General features: G+C 37.5%; 1 protein-coding gene across 1 annotated transcript in view; it reads left to right on the forward strand.

Moving 5' to 3' along the window:
- The window catches only part of LOC134359133 (protein CC2D2B-like), a 139,454-nt gene that overhangs the window by 9,929 nt on the left and 107,495 nt on the right, over window positions 1-22,030 (forward strand). The window contains exons 4-10 of the mRNA XM_063072098.1: window positions 1,977-2,049; window positions 5,135-5,196; window positions 5,346-5,399; window positions 10,288-10,419; window positions 15,139-15,307; window positions 15,455-15,591; window positions 19,242-19,367. Of these exons, the coding sequence (XP_062928168.1) occupies window positions 1,977-2,049; window positions 5,135-5,196; window positions 5,346-5,399; window positions 10,288-10,419; window positions 15,139-15,307; window positions 15,455-15,591; window positions 19,242-19,367 (753 nt within the window). The remainder of the gene's footprint in view (window positions 1-1,976; window positions 2,050-5,134; window positions 5,197-5,345; window positions 5,400-10,287; window positions 10,420-15,138; window positions 15,308-15,454; window positions 15,592-19,241; window positions 19,368-22,030) is intronic.

Below are 22,030 nucleotides of genomic sequence, written 5' to 3' on the forward strand. Positions count from 1 at the left end.
AGTGCCTTATAAAACCTCAACAACACATCCCTGCTCTTGTACTCTAGACCTCTTGATATGAATACTAACATTGCATTTTCCTTCCTCATCACCAACTCTACCTGCAAGTTAACCTTTGGTGTGTTCTGCACAAGGGCTCACAAGTCCCTTTGCATCTCAGATTTTTGGATTTTCTCATCATTTAGAAAATAGTCTGCACATTTATTTCTACTAGTAGAGTGCATGATCATGCATTTTCCAACATTGTATTTCATTTATTATTCTCTTGCCAATCTTCCTAATCTGTCTAAGTCCTTCTGCAGCCTACCTGTTTCCTCAGCACTACCTACCCTTCCATGAAACTTGGCACAAAACCATCCGTTCGATAATCTAAATCATTGATATATAGCATAAAAAATTTCCACTTGCTGCATCCTACCAATCAGCCAATGCTCCAACCATGCTGGTAACTTTCCTGTAATACCATGGGTTCTTAACTTGGTAAGCTGCCTCATGTGTGGCACCTTGTCAAAGGCCTTCTGAAAGTCTAAATATATAACATCCACTGCACCCCCTTTATCTATCCTATGTGTAATCTCCTCAAAGAATTCCAACAGGTTTGTCAGGCAAGATTTTCCCTTAAGGAAACCATGCTGACTTTGTCCTATATTGTCCTCTGTCACCAAGTACTCCATAATCTTATCCTTAACAATTGATTCCAACATCTTCCTAACCACTAGGTCAGGCTAACTGGTCTATAATTTCCTTTCTGCTGCCTTCCTCCCTTCTTAAAGAGTGAAGTGACATTTGCAGTTTTCCAGTCCTCTGGCATCATGCCAGAGTTCAATGATTTTTGAAAGATCATTACTAATGTCTCTACAATCTCTACCACTACTCTTTCAGAACCCTAGGGTGCAGTTCACCCGGCCTGGGTGACTTATGTACCCTTAGGTCTTTCAGCTTTTTGAGCACCTTCTCCCTTGTAACAGTAACTGCACTCACTTCTCTTCCCTCACATCCTTCAACATCTCGTACATTGCTAGTATCCTCCACAGTGAAGACTGATGCAAAATACTCATTGAGTTAATTTGCCATCTCCTTGGGCCCCATTATTATTTCTCTGGCCTCATTTTCTAGCGGTCCTATATCCACTCTCATCTCTCTTTTATTTTTTGAAAAAGTTTTTACTATCCGCTTTGATATTGTTTGGTAGCTTGCATTCATATTTCAGTTTTTCCCTCCTAATGAGTCTCTTAGTTGTTCTCTGTAGGGTTTTAAAAGCTTCCCAATCCTCTGTCTTCCCACTAATTTTTGCTTTGTTTTTATGCTCTCTCTTCTGCTTTTACATTAGATTGGACTTCCCTTGTCAGCCACGGTTGTACTGTTTTGCCATTTGAGCATTTCTTCATTTTTGGAATACATCCTTCATCCACCTTAATCATATATCTTTCCTTTCCTTCTGCTTATCAATGGTCCCTCTACTCAGGCTGTGTGCCCTTGATAGCTTCCACCAACTAGTTCATTTAGTGTTCCTTACTAATTATTAATTTCAAATTCCCTGCAACTTCTATACGCTGTGTCATTGCTTACCACCCACATCCTTGTAATCAATTTTCCCCATGTCATCAGAAATTTATTTTTAATTCTGGCCAGCATTTATTGATCTTCAGCAGGTAAATTATCTCCAATGTTAATCCATCAAACAACAAAATGATTATGTGTCGTTACATTAGTTTATGGTTGCGTGCTGTGCACAAATGTTATGTACTATATTTCCTACAAAGCAATAATGACAACAGATGAACAGAATTTAATTGGCTCGAAGGCACTTTGTATATCTTCTCACTTTTATGATCTATCTAATATTGTCTTCAGCTTCCCATTACATCCCTTTACAACACACTGTTTAATGACTAATATTTTAAGCAAAGTTTATTAGAGTACGTGTAATTGAACACATATAGACCATTTATCATTTAAGTATGTTTTCTTTTTAGCTTGCAGAAGGGTCTGAATATTCATTGCTACTTGACCAAATCGGGGATGACGGCAGTTCCAAGACAGAGGAACGTATGTTTACACTTAGACCATTCACAATAAGACAACAAATATGTATATCAACACAAAATGCAGCAATTTGTTTAATAATTATAAACAATGACATTTACAACATGCTACTCTGTTCTAGCAGGGTATACCTATAGGATGGGTATATGAGTCATTAAAATGCTTCTGAATATTGGTGTGCTACCATCCAAAAATAAGTCGATGAAAAGAACCAAAACAATTACTAAGGCTGTCCTGTGGTGCAAATTGACATCATAACTTCCATTGCCCTAACAATGCCATCCGTCAACAATTATGTAAACAATAAAACATTTGAATAAAACTCAGTGACATCAACATAAAAGGTGATCAAGCACATTACAAGCCATAGTGACTTTGAAGTAATTTTCAATTCCCAACCCATTTGATGTGAAGATATGTTAGTTGCGTATAGAAAGTTCATGCCCATTACCTGAAGAATGAGTAACATATATCTAATACAATTCTATACTTACCTAAAGAACATGAATATCACTGAACCTCCTACCATCTATTTCAAGAGACCCATTCTTAGAAACCATTCAACAATTAAACATACGGTTGTTGCATTTCCTAGAATTAAAATAACCAGTTTTAGTCTTTCATGGTAACTAGGGGTAACTTCTGTAGTCTTCAGCTGAAGAAAATGTGCCTTTAGGCATATTTTTTCTGAGCAGATAGATTTGTTTGTAACTAGCTCTCATAAAAGTTATAACGCACCAACATTGTTGCATCTCTTTTGCTCCTTTAATATCCAAGGCATGCTATCTGAACATAATAAATTTTCATACAAAAGGAGATATTAGGCAAAATGCCAAAAATATTTGTGTTAAAGGAGGAAAGAGATAGGTTATAGGTCTAACAAGAGAATTCCAGAGCTTAGGGTATTGGCTGCTGAAAGTGAGCAGCGCTGTAAACAATTAAGTTTGGAAATAACCAAGCTTGCAAGATTGTAGACACACATTTATGTCAGAGTCCATCGAGAAAGTGATCATAGTTACTTGTCGAGACTTATGGCCAATATACCAAATAATAGACAATGGCGTTTTAATTCGCTGTTGCTTCAGGACTCGGACTTTGTTAATTTTATGAATGAACAGATTGAGCTTTTTTTTACAATTAACCATACAGAAGATATTTCGGTTAACACTCTTTGGGACACTTTTAAAGCCTATATTCGGGGTCAGATTATTTCGTATTCTGTTGCTTTGAGGAAGAAACAGAAGCAGGAGGAGATGGCAATTGTGGACAAGATTAGAGACTACATTCAAAGCATTTCCTTTACTTAATTACTTTGTGAAAACACATTCACCAGAGAGACAGTATGCTTCAAGAAGGATCAACAGCTTCTGCAGCCCATTTAAGCATGATAATTAAATATTGGTGTTATTAATGACAGCCAAAAATGAATAAATAAAATAGACCAGGCAGAGATGTTTGGAATAATCAATCTCAAAACAACATGAGGTTTTCAGCAGAGGGTGATCTGAGACAGGAGTGGAATTAGGTAATATTAATCATTCTGAAATCAATAGTTGCATTTCTTAGAACTGTGATCCAAGTCTCATCTCGGAGTTAAAAAAAGTTATTGGTTGCAAATGTTCCAGCTTGGTCAGACAGGTACAAGGAAGAGGGTTGCTGTCAGCACAAGAGAAGAGTCAATGAGCAGATTGTTGATTGTGGTTGCAATTTCTGACCATTCAGAACAGAATGTCAATCATTCTGGCAGTAGAATGGACGTGAATGGTAGTGGTGAGATATAGCATAGTTGTATGTCATCAGCTTACATACGGAAACAAGTGGAGTGTTCCTGGTTGATGTTGCAAAAAATAGTTAGTAGATGAGATATAGAATGGTTTCGATTATAGATCCTTGTGGGATGCTCGAAGGAAAAGAACATGTGAAGAGAATGTGTGGTGGATGGCTCTTTATGAATGAAACCAGGTGATTGTGACCTCATCTTGGCAGACAAGTGTGGAAGGGCATCAAAGGAAGGTAATAAGTTCAGATGGTTCAAAAGAAGTAGGAAGATTAAGAAGAAAGGGAAATTAGTTAACTCGTAATAATTATAATGTTTCATAATCATAATGTTCACTGATCAGTTTTATATTTATAGCTGTTTCTGTTGATAGTTGAAGATGGCTCTTGAGAATTCTGATATTTTACTCTTATTACAGTTAATTATTCACTTTTCTTCCAATAAACATTTGGCTGCATGATTATAACATTTATTATCTTTACCTGAGTAATTGCCCTTTTGGCCTGAGAACTATTTCCTTCACTGGAAAAAAATAGTTAAGCCTGATAAGTGTATGCATACAACTCTTCAAACAATTTAAAATTTGTCATATTTTAAGTTTTAGGGCATAAGTGACTTTCTCTTTTAACAGCTTGTTTCGACTTTTTGTTTCAGGTATCATTGCTCTATTCCACTGAATTAAACCCTTGGTAAAAAAAAGTACTTCTCCTAAAGATCATATCTAATAATACATTTTCAGTTTTGGTTTAGTTAAACCAAATCAAATCTAATACTGTAGTTAAGAACCAAGGAACTTATAAAACATCTATTGAGATTGAGACCAGGAACTTCAGGTATCAATTGGTCCTCTGATATATAAATATCTCCCAAGACAACAGAGAACTAAATAAAAATGTGAATTCATTTATCATAAAGAAAAGTTTTGCAGCTTTACTTTCCTCAATTTATTCCCAAGTATTTTTAATTCCAGCCACATTTTGGAACTTGTATTATTTCAGAACATTGTTGACAATGCAAGGAAACATTTTCCTGTGGAGGAAGAAGAAATGAGATGAACCATATTTTGTATTAACTCTTAATGTTTTTGAACAATCAATAGAACTTCTATAATTTTTCAAGAATGCAGGAAGTTCTGTGTGGGTTTTCAAGTTTTCATGATTTTAACCTATAGTGAGTATGCTATAAATATTGTTTGATATGTATTCAGTATTATATTAAAACAATTACTTTGGGTAGTTAGAGTAAATCATATTAACTTTACAACATATAACTTGGTGAGCATTTTGCCTCTATGAACTAATTCTATTTTAGGTGAAAGACAACTGACTAATACGATACGAAGAAGAGTTAGGAATAAACTGAAAATTCTAAAGGTGAGAATACTATCATTAACATATCCGTTAAAGATACTCACATTCTTGCTATTTATAAAAATGTTGTTCAATGAAAAACTTATGAGGCATTTCTTTCCTTAGCTGGAATTGCAAGTTCATTTGTACATAATTTACTTGTTTCTTCACAGCATCTGCAGCAGATAAAAGATGATGAACTAATCACAAAGTTTGATAAGGCATTAGTAAGTAAATATTTACATATAATTATTTATTTAAGCAATTATATAAAGTTTAACATGGAGCTTCTCAGAAAATGACTTAAAATTGCTCATGTGATGAATTAAACCAACAAAAAAAATGAAATATTGGTTTGCTGTATAACCAACCTTGGGCAAATATTGATTAATTCAGAATTGAAGATGACTTTTCTAATCTTTATAGGCCAGTTGCTCACAGGAAAACTAATAATTCATCAGGGAGTTTATGCAATGTCAGATTTAGGTGTTAAAGGTTGCTTTGTGGTATTTGCCCATCACTAGTATTACAAAATAGAAATAGAATTCTCTGTTCTTTTAAAAATTATCCCAATGATGGCCTGCAGAGGGAGGTAAATACAAATTTCATGGGCTATAAACAGAGCAAACACCTATAAATTGTAAGTAAAGTAACACTTCAGGAGAAACATGATTAATACTTTTAGGTCAATGACCTTTGATCAATGTACCTTCACAATATTTCTGTTAAAATTTTATTGCACATTGATAGAATTTTTAACACTTAAGCGTCACTGGAGCATGGAGAGAAGCATAGCATGGTCGCAAGTTGAGAAAAAAAAAACATTTTTAACTTGACTTACTCATACTTTTTGTAAGACAGAAAGATTATGGCATGGACATGAACATGTCATTCTGAAGTATAATATACACTGTTTGCTCATTCATGGCAATAACAGTGTGTTTCAGGCCATCACCACAAAAAACTGCTGTAAAAACTTTCATGTTCTTGGCAATGCACATTTATATCTTTCCTTCTGTTTTCATCCCAATAACCTACTATATATTCATGCAGTTAGTGCATTACCCACATGATCAATTTTTCATAGTGACCTCTTCATTAAATAGACTCTAACTTAGCATTGTGCAGGAATAATATCAAAAACATACAGAAAATTCTTTCCTTCATTTCAACAGAGTTCTTAAAATCTTGGTATTTGTCAAGTGATTTGTTGTACTCACCTGCTTAAATATAATATATGTTTCCCTCTTCTTTACTAGAGTCTCGATATCTCTTGTGAGCTGAGGTTCTCCGAACTTGGTGTGTCTCTCCTTCACCTAGGAACATACTACCCTTGACTCTTGATATTGCCTTCTTAAAAGCCTCCCACTTGCCAACTATTCCTTTGCCTTTAAATAGAGTCACCCAGTTGATCCCAGCTAGATCCTGCCTAATACCCTCTAAGTAGTCTTTTTTATGATTGTTTCTAAACTCTAACCCTTCTGAAGTAATAGACTATATGTCAGTTAACTTCCTAACCACATGCTGCATCTGTCTGCTAACTTTATGTAGTTTGTGCACAGGACCCCTCTATATTTTGTTCATTTGTGATCTTTCTCTGCTTTTAGTCCTATTAGTTAATTCAATATGTGGTCCCTCATGATGTTACAAGTTCTTCCAAACTGCTTAAAAATAGCCATCAGAATCTGTGGGATATTTGTAGTTGCCTCCATCATAAAGACTGATGCAAAAGTATTGATTTAATCTACATTGTCTTATTTCTTGTTATAAATTTACCAGTCTGGCTCTCTGTGGTTCCAACAGAGTTACCAGGCTACCCCCTTCCTCAGTATGCAAGCCTTTAAGGTTAGTTTTGACATTACTTGCCAGTTTTCTCTCATCAATGTTCTCCCTCTTTATTAGCTTTTTTTTGGTCACTGCTACTGGTTCTTGTAAAATTCCCAGTTGTCTGGTCTACCACTAGCCTCTGCCAATTCTCTACTTCTCCTTCTGTTCAAGTTGGAAATTATTTTACCATTCAAATCTCTACATGTAGGTCCTCCAGCTTTTTAAACTATTTGTGTTTGCTGGGTTTCTTCAACTATTTTTAGTTCTGATAAAGGTTGCAGACTTGAAATGTTTTTTCTTCCCCCTATGTTGCCTTGACCTGCTCAGTATTCACAGTAATTTTTGATTTGTTTTAATCTTCCATCTCTTTCCTGTCCAGTTAGCTTTGACATGGCCCTCCCATTACAAATAGAGATAATGCTGACTCCTGAATCTTTGTCGTTTATTTCCCTTTCTCCCTTCTATCAGTCTTTGTTTTCCTTATCCTCCTAATTGCCATTGCTTGTCAATTTAATTTCATCCATTGACCCTGTGCAATGCCCAACATGACCCTCGACTTGCTTCACCTAAAGAACTTTGGAAGGAACAGAAATATAGCTTCATGTTCAAAGTTCAAAGTAAATTTACTATCAGAGTACATATTTGTTACCATATATATCCTGAGATTCATTTTCTTGCAAGCATTTACTGGGAAAAAGTGAAATACAATAAAATAAAAAGAAATATACTGTATTTCATTTGCCACTTCTTTGCCCATTCCCCTAAACTATCTAAGTCTCTCTGCAGGCTCTCTGTTTCCTCAACATTACCTGCTCCTCCACCTATCTTTGTATTTTCAGCAAAGTTAGCCACAAATCCATTCATACCATAGTCCAAATCATTGACGTACCTCGTAAACAGCAGCAGTCCCAACACCGACCCCTGTGGAACTCCACTGGTAACTGGCAGCCAGCCAGAATAGGCTCCTTTTATTCTCTGTTTTCTGCCGACCAGCCAATACTCCATCCATGCCGGTAACTTCCCTGTAATTCCATGGGCTCTTATCTTGCTAAGCAGCCTCGTGTGGCGCCTTGTCAAAGGCCTTCTGAAAATCCAAGTACACCGCGTCTACTGCATCTCCTTTGTCTACCCTGCTTATAATTTCCTCAAAGAATTGCAGTAGTTTTGTCAGGCAGGATTTTCCTTTCAGGAAACCATGTTGGCTTTGGCCTATCTTGTCATGTGCCTCCAGGTACTCCATAATCTCATCCCAATAATCGATTCCAACAACTTCCTAACCACTGATGTCAGGCTAACAGGTCTATAGTTTCCTTTCTGCTGCCTCCCATCCTTCATAAATAGTGGAGTAACACTTTCAATTTTCCAGTCGTCCGGTACAATGCCAGAATCTATCGATGCTTGAAAGATCATCATTAATGCCTCTGCAATCTCTCCAGCTACTTCCTTGAGAACCCGAGGGGCCATTCTTAAGACTATTAAGCTTCCTCAGCACCTTCTCAGTCATAATTTTCACTGCACAAACTTCACTTCCCTGACACTCTTGAATGCCCGATATACTGCAGACATCTTCCATTGTGAAGACTGATGCAAAATACGCATTCAGTTCCTCTGCCAATCTCTGCATCTCTTATTACAATATCTCCAGCGTCATTTTGTATTGGTCCTATATCTACCCTTGACTCTCTTTTACCCTTCATATACATATTCATATTCCTTTATCCAAAATTCTGAAATCCAAAAAGCTCTGAAAACCAAAGCTTTTTCGCTAACAGCTGACGTCACTCAGGTGTGACATGGCAGCACTAGCTGAGGCCGCCAGACGTCAGTTGTGACTCAGCGCTCGTACTGGTTACACGTGCATTTGCTGTTCGCTGATATTTTGTTTTCACTGTTGACTTTGTATTTAATTTCACTGTGAAAATGTCAAAAAGAGCTGCAGATACCCCTATGGGTAACAATGAGAAAAAGAGAAGGAATCTTTTCTATCAATAACGCAGAAAGTGGAGTTATTGCAGAAGCTTGATTGTGGTGTGTCTGTGCGGTGTCTTACTGAAGAAAATAGTGTCGGAGCTACCTCTGTATATGATTCAAATAAACAGAAAGATAAGTTACTGAAATTTTATAGCGACAGTGACAGTGACGTTCTACATTTATTCCAATAAGTCATTTACCATGTGTTTGATTCGATTGGTTTGAAGCTGTATATTTTTATGTTTTATTGAATATTTTTGTTGGAAATAAAATTTTTTCTTGTCATTATTCCCTAAACAATAGAGTATAACAACTATTTACATAACATTTACATTGTATTAGGTATTATAAGTAATCTAGAGATGGTAAGTATAGGGGAGGATGTGCGTAGGTGTGGTGCGCTGCTGGGTCCTAAAGTCCACCACATTGAAGCAGGTTAAATAAGGGACTTGAACATACGTGTTTTTTGGTATCGGGGGGGGGTGGGGGTGGGGGGGGAACTGAAATCCGAAAAATTCTGAATTCCGAAATGTAACTGACCCCAAGGATTTCAGATAAGGGATTGTGGACCTGTACTTAAAAAAGCTTTTAGTATCTTCTTTGATGTTAGTCACCAGTTTCCTTTCATAATTCATCTTTTCCTTCCTAATGACCTTCTTAGTTTCCTTCTGCAAGTTTTTAAAAGCTTTCCAATCCTTTATCTTCCCACTAGCTCTGGTTTCCTTGTATTTCCTCTCTTTTGCTTTCACGTGTGCAGAAATTTTCCAGGGTACTGATTTTTGGAGAGTACAAAATGCCATCATTTGTTTATTAGTACTGACAAATGAGCTTCAAGACATATCCAGTATGTTGATTTTGCTAAGACATAATAATCACGACAGATTGGATGCTTTTATTTGCAATTATTGTTTTTGGATTCCCATGCAAGTTCCATTTTCACTTTTATGCATTGTGAGGTTATCACTCTGTAAATTTACTCTGGTGGAGGGAAGTACTGTTTCTCCATTAGCTTGTAGGGTAGAATAAGAGCATAACAGATCTGTATTGTCTGTTTCCATCATGAATGTGTATTTGTGTATTTAGAAATCCTGTATGTATTTCTCCATATTTTCAATTGATTTGTGGGACTAAAAATATATTGTGTTCGATTTTTCCTTTTAATTATTTCTCCCTATCTCCAATTTATTCTAGAACATTTATGAGATTTTTTTAAATTGAAGAATGATGGTGAATCTAAATTTGAGAAAAATCTATAGTAATTACAAAATGCAATTATGGTTTTACATATTATTGGTTTTCATTTATATCAAATTTCAGACTATAGAGAGGGATGAAGGAAATCAGTTTTTTACTTCTGCTTTGGATGAGTCACCTGATTCACTGATGCAAGAACATAAAAAAACACCTCTGCGAGATTTACCCTTTGAATTTCATCTCACTGGATTGGAGGTAACTAGAAGTTAACAAGAAAACAAAAGGTGAAAACGTAGGCTTTAATATTGAACACTGGAATGATTTAGTGTGAGGAAATGGGATGAGAAAAGATGCAGTCAGGACTAATGGGGCTTATCAGATCTTCTGATGAAATATTGATTTTTTCTGATTTTATGATATTTCAGTGTCTGTATTCATTAACATTTTCTCCTGAGGTCGATTAAATACTTTATCAGTGATGCAGAAAATTATTTGGGACAGTGCTTGATGTGGATATATAGGTAGGATATTTGCACAATTTTGTTTCATAGGTCAGGGATGTGATTCACCATCACACCTGATGCAAGGGTAATAGGCCAGTGCAGAACGAAGTACTTCAGGAGATCTCTTGAGAAATATGCTTGAAGCTTTTTCAAATGGTGACTCAAGTTTGACCTTCTAATGTTATAATAGATTTTTTTTTTGAGTTTGTGGTATCTCAGTGCCAATATTCATTAAAGTTTTGCTCCTGGAACCAATGATGTAAAGTTATTTTAATTGTACCAGCTATACATATGGAATATTGTCAGCAGTCTTAGGTGACTTGTTACTTGATACATTACCCTAAAATAACTCTTTGTTCTTTTGCAACACACACAATATTCTGGAGGAACTCAACAGGTCAGACAGCATCTATGGAAAAGAGTAAACGTCGATGTTTCGGGCTGAGACCCTTCCTCAGGATTGAGAAAGAAGGGGGAAGATGCCTGAATTAAAAAGTGTCATCATAATGCTTCACTTAAAAAAACACACGTTTTGATTGTGTGACACTGAAAAAAGCATTATGTGTTAAATAGCTTGTCTGATATCAGTCACTTCTATTAAACCTCACAGCAAGTTTCAATATGTGTCCCTTTCTTCTTTTTACCTTTCTATTTCTTCTCCCTCCAATTCCCATTGCTATTCTGATAATCCAACATTTTTAATGAACTTTTTTGGATGTTATACGGAATTATAATACATTTCCCAGTGAACCAATTAACCAAAAAAGTAAGTGCAGAAAATGGATCCCTGGTCAGTTTAAAGAGAATGTGGGAACTGGCAGCCCAGTGAGTTGGAGGGAACACAGAAATGGGTCCCATGGCAATCAGGAGGGAGTATGGGGACTGAGACTTTGGTGAGGTAGAAGAAAGTATGGGAACAAGGTCCATGGTGAGTTGAAAGGGAGTGCAGGAACCAGATCCCCAGTAGATCAGGTGGGAACTAGTGCTCTGGTAAGTGGGAACGGAGTGCAAAAACTGAGACTGATTTTACAGTATAAATAAATAGGGATATTTTCTGCACTAAAGGGCAAAGTAAAATTTATCTAATTGTACCTTGGCTAAAGAAGTAAATGCTTTGAGTTACTTAAAGGTCCATTGCTGTTTCAGTGAGGGATAGCCCCATCATCTGTATTTGTAGGTTATGGAGTAAGAAGATCAGAAGACCCCAAATAGACATTTGAATTTTCTATGCCCTGTTAGTATCTGCTTTTCTCTTCTAGCCATACTGTATATGCAATTGTGTCTAGGTATATGCAGAGACATTGTTTATGGAGACCAAGAGTATGAACAAAGGAAGCTTTATGATCAGAATAAATGTTATTTTGTCAGAGCTAGTATCCAGAATAATCCTTTATGCCCTTTGCTCTGGAACAGGGGTTTCCAACCCTTTTTATGTCATGGATAAATATCATTAAGCAAGAGGTCTATGAGCCCCAGGTTGGGGAACCTCAGCTCCAGAATAATATTTTCAATAATGAATATCATTTAACACAATATAGACCTGACTTGACATGCATGACAATGCCAACTGTTTCACTTTTATTCAACAATAACACACATCCAAATCAAAAGTCAAATACTGTGGCTGCTGTCAGTGTATTATCTAATCTAATCGAATCTATTAATAAATACTGTCAATATATGAGAAGCATCAGGGGTCGTCAGTGGTGGGTAAACAATGTTAATGACCTTTCACCAGAATTGGAAGAAGCCCATTTAACATGTCTTAGCAATTGCTGAGGTAGGTATGTATGACAGGTTTAAAATCAAATAGAAAGTTTATGATAGGGTGAAGGACTATCATAAGTTTGGTGAGTTAGAAATAAGTGTGGGAACAAGTCCTTGGTGAGTTGAAAGGGTGCACAGGAACCATGTCCCTGGTGGTTCAGAAGTGAGGGTGAAAACCAGTACTCCAGTTAATGGGAAAGGAGTACAAAAGCCAAGACTGCTGAGTGAAAGGTTTGCAGAAGCTCGTTCGAGAGTTATCGAGCCCTAGAGCAGCAACAGGCCCTTTGGCTCATCTAATCCATGCCATTCTACATAGTCCCATCGACTCGCACCTGGACTATAGTCCTCGGTACCCAATAGGAATTGGAGGGAAGTGGTTAATTTATGAAGGGATAATGGTCCAAATTGAATTCAAGGAAGACTAAAGTAGTCAGTTAGGGACATCAAACTTTGAAGGAGAGGCACTGTGGTGAATTTAGGAAAAGAAGTTTGGAATAGAGCAAGTAAGTAATTTACATCCAGACCTTTGCATCAGAAAATATGTACAGAGGCAACCCCCATATTCTGTTCATCTGGGTAATAGAAATTCACCCTCATAGAATTCACAAATTACTATGCAAAAGTTTGACGTACAGAACAAATTTTGCTCTCTAGAATTTATGTTGAAACAGTAAATAAATAAATAAAATTATTTATTTCTACTCATTTTTCTTAAGCATACACACATGACACAGTTCTGCATTATAGAAAATTGTAAGTTGGATCCTCTTCTAAGAACGTACTGCCCTCATAATGTAAGGGTCACATGTATAGCTGCAGTAAAACCGCTGTCATTATCACCCATGCATTAATACAGAGATTGTATTTATTATTTATTTAGAGATACAGTGTGGGACAGGCCCTTCTGGCCCAATGAGTTGCATTGCCTAGCAACACACCTATTTAACCTTAGCCTAATCACTGGACAATTTACAAGACCAATTAGCCTACTAATTGGTATGTCTTTGGACTGTTGGAGGAACCTGGAGCACTCAGAGGAAACTCATGCATTTACAGGGTGTTTGCACAAACTTCTCTTTTATTCCAGTGTCTCTTCCCCAGGGCACCACTGCTCAATACAAGAGGACATGGCTTTAAGGTAAGGGGTGGGAAGTTCAAGGGGGATATTAGAGGAAGGTTTTTTACTCAGAGAGTGGTTGGTGCATGGAATGCACTGCCTGAGTCAGTGGTGGAGGCAGATACACTAGTGAAGTTTAAGAGACTACTAGACAGGTATATGGAGGAATTTAAGGTGGGGGGTTATATGGGAGGCAGGGTTTGAGGGTCGGCACAACATTGTGGGCTGAAGGGCCTGTAATGTGCTGTACTATTCTAGGTTCTATGTTCTCACCGTGGACAATAGAATTGAACTCTGAACTCAGACCTCTGACGCCCCAAAGCCATAATAGCGTTGCACTAAGGGCATAATATAAAATTGAACTAGTTATTAGTTAGGGCTAAAAGATTGTGAAGTGTCTAATCAAAGGCTGTGTTCCTCAAGCTTATGTTGAGCAACATTCATCCTCTGCAAATGCATCAACTTGCATCTGGAACAGAGGTCTGAATAGAAATTATTTATCAAGTGCCGTCTCTATTCTTGCTGTCCTCTACACTGGTCTATCGGTCTATTTATGCACCTGGCAGTTTAGTCAATTTTCATTAATTTTAGCCAATATGGCTTAAAAGACATGAAAAAACTAAGGCTATTGCAGCGCCAGCAACCCTAGTTCATTTACTATCGCTGTACGTAAGGAGTTTATACGTTCTCCCCATGTCAGCATGGGTTTTCTCCCAGTGCTAGGTTTCCTTCAATATTCGAAAGGTGTATGGGTTAGTTGGTTAATTGGTCACAGAAGAGTAATTGGGCACCGCAGGCTCGTTGGGCCCAAAGAGCTTGTTACCATGCTGTATCTCTAAATAAAATAAATAAAAATAAAATTTATGTAGAAGGATAAAAGTACAAACGAGGAGATCACTTCCTTACTCGTTTTGGATTTCCAGCACTCTTTGCCTAAAGAATTTGCCACTTATTAAAATAAAGCAACAGATGTAAGGAAGCTGACTTGAATGAAGTCCATCTTAGTTGGGGATGTAAAACAAACTCTAAGACTCTATGAAAGCTAGTGTACAGGCAAATATTTTCAGTGGGTGCTCTGAGCAGTATCTGTTGAAGAAAGATATTATGGACAAGAATTCAGGTGGAAAGTAAAATCTGGTAACCATGAGAATAAAGAGATTGTGAAGAAAGAATAGTTATGCAAAAAAATATGGGTTCAATGGATAAAGGTCTCCATCACTGGAGATCTTACTTCCTGCTTTGTGCATATATTTGAAGAGAAAACACGAATAAACTCACTAAAAATGTGAGTGCAATGCGATCATTCTAATTATTTTCAGCACATCCCATTTCCTTTGAACTTAGATGGTGACTGTAGATGAAGAACAACTCCATTCTCTTCAGGAGTTTATCTGAATTGTACAAATATTTATGTCTGAACTGAATATATTACAAATTGCATTAAATTCTTTATATTATATTTCTTTTATCCAGTTTATTATTAAGTTGATCAAGTTTTAGCAATAGGAGCATATTTTAATTGACCCAGATTTTAAAAAAATGGTTTTACTTAGGAAGCTCATTCATGTACTGTCTGTTCTATTTTAGAAAGAATCAGAGAATGAAAGTGAACTTAGCAGTACTATATCAGAAGAAAAGGCCAAATTTGACTTTTATATAAGTGAACAGATAATTGAAAGGTTTCCTGCTGAATATGAGAGTGAAAAATTATGGAAGGAAAAGAATAAAAGTATTTTCATCCCTAGTATGTCACAAGGTATCAAACAAAGATTGTTTAAAATTTATACAGTATAGTTGTGCTTTTCATACAATCATTTATCATGAGAAATAATTATCAGTGTTCATCAAATAAATCTTCTTTGAAAAATTGACAGAGACAACATTAAATTATTATTTTCTTTAGTTGCTCTAAGTAGTAAGCTTCCAAGAAACCTTGCACCTCGCATCTTGAAAGATGAAGGCTTTTATGTCAGTCTGAAACCAAAAGTTTTGAAAAAAAATATTAACAGAATGGAGAATCGCTTTGTTCTGCAAAAAGAGGTAACTTGATAAACATGTCTTCGTTATCTATTTCTGTAGCGAGGACTCGGGTGAGTCAGTGAAATACGACAAGCTAAACTGCAAATTCTTCCCAGGAGCAAGGAAAATAAGTTGTTATACAATTCACTGTAATATGGTTGGACAACAATTTGTAGCTAATTAGGAGATAAAATTCAGAAAATATAGAGGTAATCTGTTCATTACTTGAGCCAGTTCGCTCATTCACTCAGTTCAAGGTTGATTTCTACTTCAGTTTCATTTGCCCATTTTTATCTCTTTATCATATGCTATAACCTTTTAATCTCTGACCGGAGAATTTCAATTGACTGAGCAATATTGGGAGTAACAAAATATCTGCTGGAGGAATATAGCAGGTCAGTGGGAGGAAATATATGTTCAGTGTTTTGGATCAAAACCTTGTATCAAGACTGAGAGTACAGAGGTGAGATAGCCAACTCTCTTTAGGAGAAAGGACGTGCAAGAAAGAGTTCAGAGACATTTGGTAGACTGAGGAAGAGTGAAAAATGACAGGCAGATTTTGTGGGTGAAGTTTGAAGACTGTGGTAGGTGAATGATAGATGGAGACATAAAGAGCGGAACAAAAGGAACTGAGGGGGAAAGATGGGGGAGGGGAGTGTGAAGATGGGAGACAGCTGCTGGAGCAAGATAAGCTGGAATACAAAGCTCTGGAAATGGAGAAGTAAGGAGGCGAGAATGAGAACCCTTAGAGGAGAAGGGAGAGGTGACAGTTGGAACTGGATGGGGGTGTTGGGTGTGGGTATCCTCTGTGTTTATGGAGGGAAGGGGGACTATCCCTAATATGAGGCTTATAAGTGAACAGGTTCTAAATTTCTAATATTCCCTAAATGAAAATCTACTTAATATTTCACTCTAAATAACCTAGCTAATTTTAAAATGATCCCACTCTCATTGTACTCCCTCATTGGGGGAAATAGTTTCTCTTTATCTATTCTAATCATTCTGCGTGCCTCATTTGGATTACCTCAAAATCATCTTACCTCAAGCGATAGATAACCTGTCCAAGTGATAAGTGGTTTAACCTCATAGTTGATAACTGTGTAGGGCTTCAATGCCATCACCTCCTACAATGCAAAACCAAGCAACATAAATGACAAGGTTTCACTCCCAAATGAGCTCAATGCCTTTTATGCTCATTTTGACTGACAGAACATGGAATCACCTTCATGAACCCCACAACGCCCAAGAACCTTGTGATTTCAGTTTCTGAAGCTAACGTGAAGCATTCTTCAGGAGGATGAATCCACAGAAAGCATCTGGCCTAGATGGTGTACCTGGCTGGAGACCTGTGTTAATCAATAGGCTGGAGTGTTTACAGATATCTTCAACCTCTCACTTTGGCAGATTGAAGTACCCATTTGCTTTAAGTAGTCTTCAATCATACTGGTGCCCAAGAACACGGTAACCTGACTGTTGTCCAGTATCACTTACATCCACTATGAGGTTGGTCTGGAGCATATCAACTGTCTGAGAGATTACCTGGCTCTGCTCTAATTTGCCTACCACCACAACAGGTCAACAGCAGATGCCATTTCATTAACTCTTCACTCTCTCTGGAACAACTGGGCAATGAAGATGCATACATCAGGGTCCTCTTCATTGACTACAGTTCAGTATTTAACACTATAATCCCCTCAACTCATCACTAAGCTTCAAGACCTGGGCTTTGATACCTCCCGTGCAATTAGATCTTCGAAGGGCAGACTGCAGTTATTACAGATTGGCAACCATCATTTCTTTCATACTCATCATCAGAAAATGTACACTACAGGGCTGGGAGATCACCCCCCTGCCTTACTCACTTCATACCTATGATTGTATGGCTATTAACAGCTCCAATGTAGTATTTAAGTTTGATGTTGACACCACTTGTTTCGGTCGAATCAAAGGTGGTGATGAATCAGAATATAGGATTGAAGTCTGGTTGAATGGTGCCACAACAACAACCTCTCATTCAACAACAGCAAAACCAAAGAGCTGATTATCAATTACAGGAGGAAGAAGCTGGAGGTCCGTACACTAGTGTCCCGGGATTGGCATGAACACTAAGTCTGATCACAATGGGATTGGCATGTACAATAAGTCTGATCACAATGGTAGCATGACTGCTCCTCCACTTTCTTAGATTCTGCATGTCACCGAAAACGGACGAACTTCTATAGAGGCACAATGGAGTGTATCCTAATTGATTGAATCACAGCTTGGTATGTAAATACTAATGCCCAGGAATGGAAAAGACTACTGAAAATAATGTATACTGTTCAGTCCATCACAGGTAAAGCTTTCTTCACCACTGATCACTTTACACGGAGTGCTGCCACAAGAAAGCAGCATCTATTATCGAAGACTCCCACCATACAGGACATGCTCTTTTCTCATTTCTACCATTTTTCTGGAGGTATAGAAGGCTTATGTCCCATATTGTCATGAACAGTTATTACCCTAAAACCATCACTCTTCCGAACTGACATGCACAATTTCACTCACTGTAATGCTGACCTGATTCTATAACCTACAGACTTACTTTCAATGACTCTTTACATATTCTCAATATTAATTTTTATTTGCACATTTAGTCTTCTTTTGCACATTGTTGTTTGTCAGTCTTTGTTTATGTATAGTCTTCATAGATTCTAATTTTCCTGTAAATATCTTGAAGAAAGTGAATCTTGAGGTAATATATGGTAACATATACGCACTTTGATGATAAATTTATTTTGAACTTTTAAACTTAGCATATCTACATTGTTGGCCTCAGATAACATACCTTTCTCATGTTTTGGATCACTAGATTAAATGCAATACAATTTTGAATCTGACTCCGATTCTGAGTTCACTAGCTAGGATTTGACAAATGTTTAGTTTAACAAGCATATCGTTCTCAATTTGAATTTCAACTTGTTTGTAATAAGGGGAAATATTTCATTATATTTGAATCCATTAGTTTTTAACAATTTACAAGGAAAGGTTCATAAATCTCTTTGCTCCTGGTCCCTTGGAAGTAAGGATAAAATCTAGACTGATGAAGGGTCCCGACCCAAAGTGTGGGCCATCTATTTCCCTCCATAGATACTGAGTTCCACTAAGATTTTGTGTGTTGCTCTAAATTTCAACATCTGCAGTCTCTTTTTGTCTCCATTTGGGTTACTAATAATTTGTAATGATTTGTACCTGTTCTGTTAGGATAATGATTGCCTGCCTTCAGGTCTGGATCATTGTTGGTAGAGTTATGACTTGCTCTGGAGCTCCAGCTGGGAGAGTGAGTGCTCAACCATGACTCAACTGAGCAAATGACTGGTTCTCCCTGACTGCAACTGAGCTCTAGGATGGGCAATGTTCCTCAAAACTTGAGCTGGGATATTGATCTTCAGCAATCATGGTCTTCAGCCTGGAGTTCAGCTTGCAATTATGATTGAATGCTCCGTTCCGGGAAAATAATTTTTGGGCGTATGATAGAAAAAACTATCTTTTTAAAATTAGTGACTGAAGATTCAGAGTATAAAACATAATTTGTTGATTTCATTTAACACTTTTAAAGATAATTGGAAGTTATGATTATGTATTGAGTGAAGTTTAAAATTCTTTCCCCTACTTTTATGACCTTGAAACAGAACAGATCCTGGTTTGGAGAAGATGGAAATATAATTGCATTACCAGATCCAATTAAGTTTCCTTGGAATTATCGACTACCATCATCAGATTGTATTGTAGACAAACCTGAACCAGGTCTGGAGACAGTATACAGGAAGGCATGTAATTATTTCTCTTTCTGATAGTACATCTATAAAAATAAAGCACATAAAATGAACATGAATATTAATTTGAAAATTAATTTAATTTACTGCTTGTATATCAGTGATCATGTTGGTCAGGATTTGTGGCTCTTATGAGTGGATGGATTGATATACTGAAGGGATAGTTTGGATATGTTATTTAGCTTAACTCAGTATTATTTTATGCTGGAATGTCCCCTGTAGGAATTTTGTGACTTGTAAGTGATAATAAAGTCCATCTGAACATTTCAATTCAACTATGAACTTGAGGTGGATACCTTGCCCTCCAAATTTCTGGTAAATATGAGTCATGGTAATGTAAAAATTGTGTCAAGCACATTTTCCTTTCACATCTTTGGTAATGTACTGGAATGCGAATCAATTCTGTGCAGAATTAAGGAAAAGATACAGTTATTCTTCTGCCCGCAAGTAGATGTGCTAAACCAGCATGCTATAATAATGCTTGTTTATTCTGGTGCAGCTAGCATCTGGTGTTCATTCTCAGTTCTCACATAACTGAGGAGATGATAGATAGGAGCTACAGGGAGTTAGTCACCCTAGGTTGCAGGAGGCAAGTGAATAGTTGACTGTCAGGAGATGGAAGGGAAATAGGCAGCCGGTACAGAATACCGCTGTGGCCATTCCCCTCAATAACAAGTATAACATTTTGGATACTGCTGAGAGGGACAACCCTACCAGGGAGGGCTGCAGTGACTGGGTCCCTGGCACTGAGCCTGGTGCTGTGGCTCAGAAGGGAAAGGGCCAGAATAGGAATACAGTGGTGATCAGAGATTCCATAGTTAGAGGAGTACGTAGGAGTCTGTGGACACAATAGACAAACTCAGATGTTATGTTTCCTCCAGGGTGCCAGGGTCAGGGACATCTCAGATTGTGTTCACGACATTCTAAAGGGTGAGGGGGAGCAGCCAGAAGTCTTGGTACATATTGGTACCAATGACATAGGAAGGAAAAGAGAGGAGGTCCTAAAGAGAGAATTTAGAGAGCTAGGTAGAAAGCTAAAAAACAGAACCTCCAGGATAACAACATCTGGATTACTAGCTGTGCAACTCTCCAGTGAAGGCAAGCATCAGATGATTTGGCAGATGAATACATGGATGAGGAACTGGTGCAAGTGCCATAGTTTCACATTTATGGATTATTGAGATCTCTTCTAGGGAAGGTATGACCTGTACAAAGGGACAGGCTACACCTAAACCCAAGAGGGACCAATAATCTTGTGGGCAGGTTTGCCAGAGCTGTTGGGGAATTTGGCAGGGAGATGGAGACTGGAATGATAGGGCTGAGGATAGGGATGTTGGTTTACAAGAAGAGATAGTGTATTTTGAGACTGTCAGGACTGAAGGTGTTATATTTGAATGAATGTGGTATACAAAATAAGGTAGATAATCTTGCAGTGCAGTTAGAGATTGGCAGCCATGATGTTATGGGTATCACAGAATCATGAATGAATGATAATTGTAGTTGAGTGCTTAATATCCAAGGAGACATAATCTATCACAAGGACAGGCAGGTAGGCTGTGGAGGATGAGTGAATCTGCTGGTAAAAAATGAAATCAAATCTTTAGAAAGAGGTGACGGGAGCTACTGGGCCACAGAATGCCCCATTAGAGAGTTTTGACCTGTTTAATGGTGGAGCAGGCTTGATGGGCCAAATGGCCTAATTCAGATCCTATGTCTTATGGTCTTACATACGGTCGGAAGATGTAGAATCATTGTGGAAATTGCAAGGGTAAGAAGACTCTGATGGGAGTCATTTACAGGCCTCTGAACAGTAGCCAGGATGTGGGCTACATGCTGCAGTGAGACATAGAAAAAGCATTTCATGAAAGCAATGTTTTGTTAGTCATGGCAGATAAATTGGGAAAATCTAGTAGATATTGGATCCCAAGAGAAAGAATTTGTGGAATGCCTCTAAGGTGGTCTTTTGGAGCAGCTTGTGGTTGAGCCCACTACGGTATCAGCAGTTCTGGATTTGGTGTTGTGTAATGAACCGATATGATTAGGGAGCTTAAGGTAAAGGAACCCTTAGTAAACAGTGCTCATAATATGATAGAATTCACCCTGCAATTTGAGAGGGAGAAGCTAAAGTCAGATTTATCAGTGTTACAGTGGAGTAAAAGGAATTACAGAGGCATGAAAGAGGAACTGGCTAAGGTTATTTGAAAGGGGCTACTAGTAGGAATGATGGCAGAACAACAATGGCCGGTGTATTGAGAGCAATTTGGAAGGCACAGGATAGATAACATCCCAAAGAAGAGGAAGTACTCTAAAGGCAAGATGATGCAACTGTGGCTGACAAGGGAAGTCAAAGCCAACATGAAAGCAAAAGAGAGGGCATAAAATAGAGCCAAAATTAGTGGAAATTTGATGATTGGGAAATTTGGGAATGATTGGGAGACCAGCAGAAGGCAACTAAAAAAACCATAAAGGGGGTGAAAGATGAAATATGAAGGTAAGCTAGTCAAAAACATCAAAAGATTTTCCCGGATATATAAAGAGTAAAACAGAGATGAGTGTAGATATTGGACCACAGGAAAATGATGCTGGAGAGATAATAATGGGGGACAAGGAAACGGCAGATGAAATGAATAAATATTTTAGTTTAG

This window comes from Mobula hypostoma, chromosome 19 (assembly GCF_963921235.1).
Source record: "Mobula hypostoma chromosome 19, sMobHyp1.1, whole genome shotgun sequence".
NCBI lineage: Eukaryota > Metazoa > Chordata > Chondrichthyes > Myliobatiformes > Myliobatidae > Mobula > Mobula hypostoma.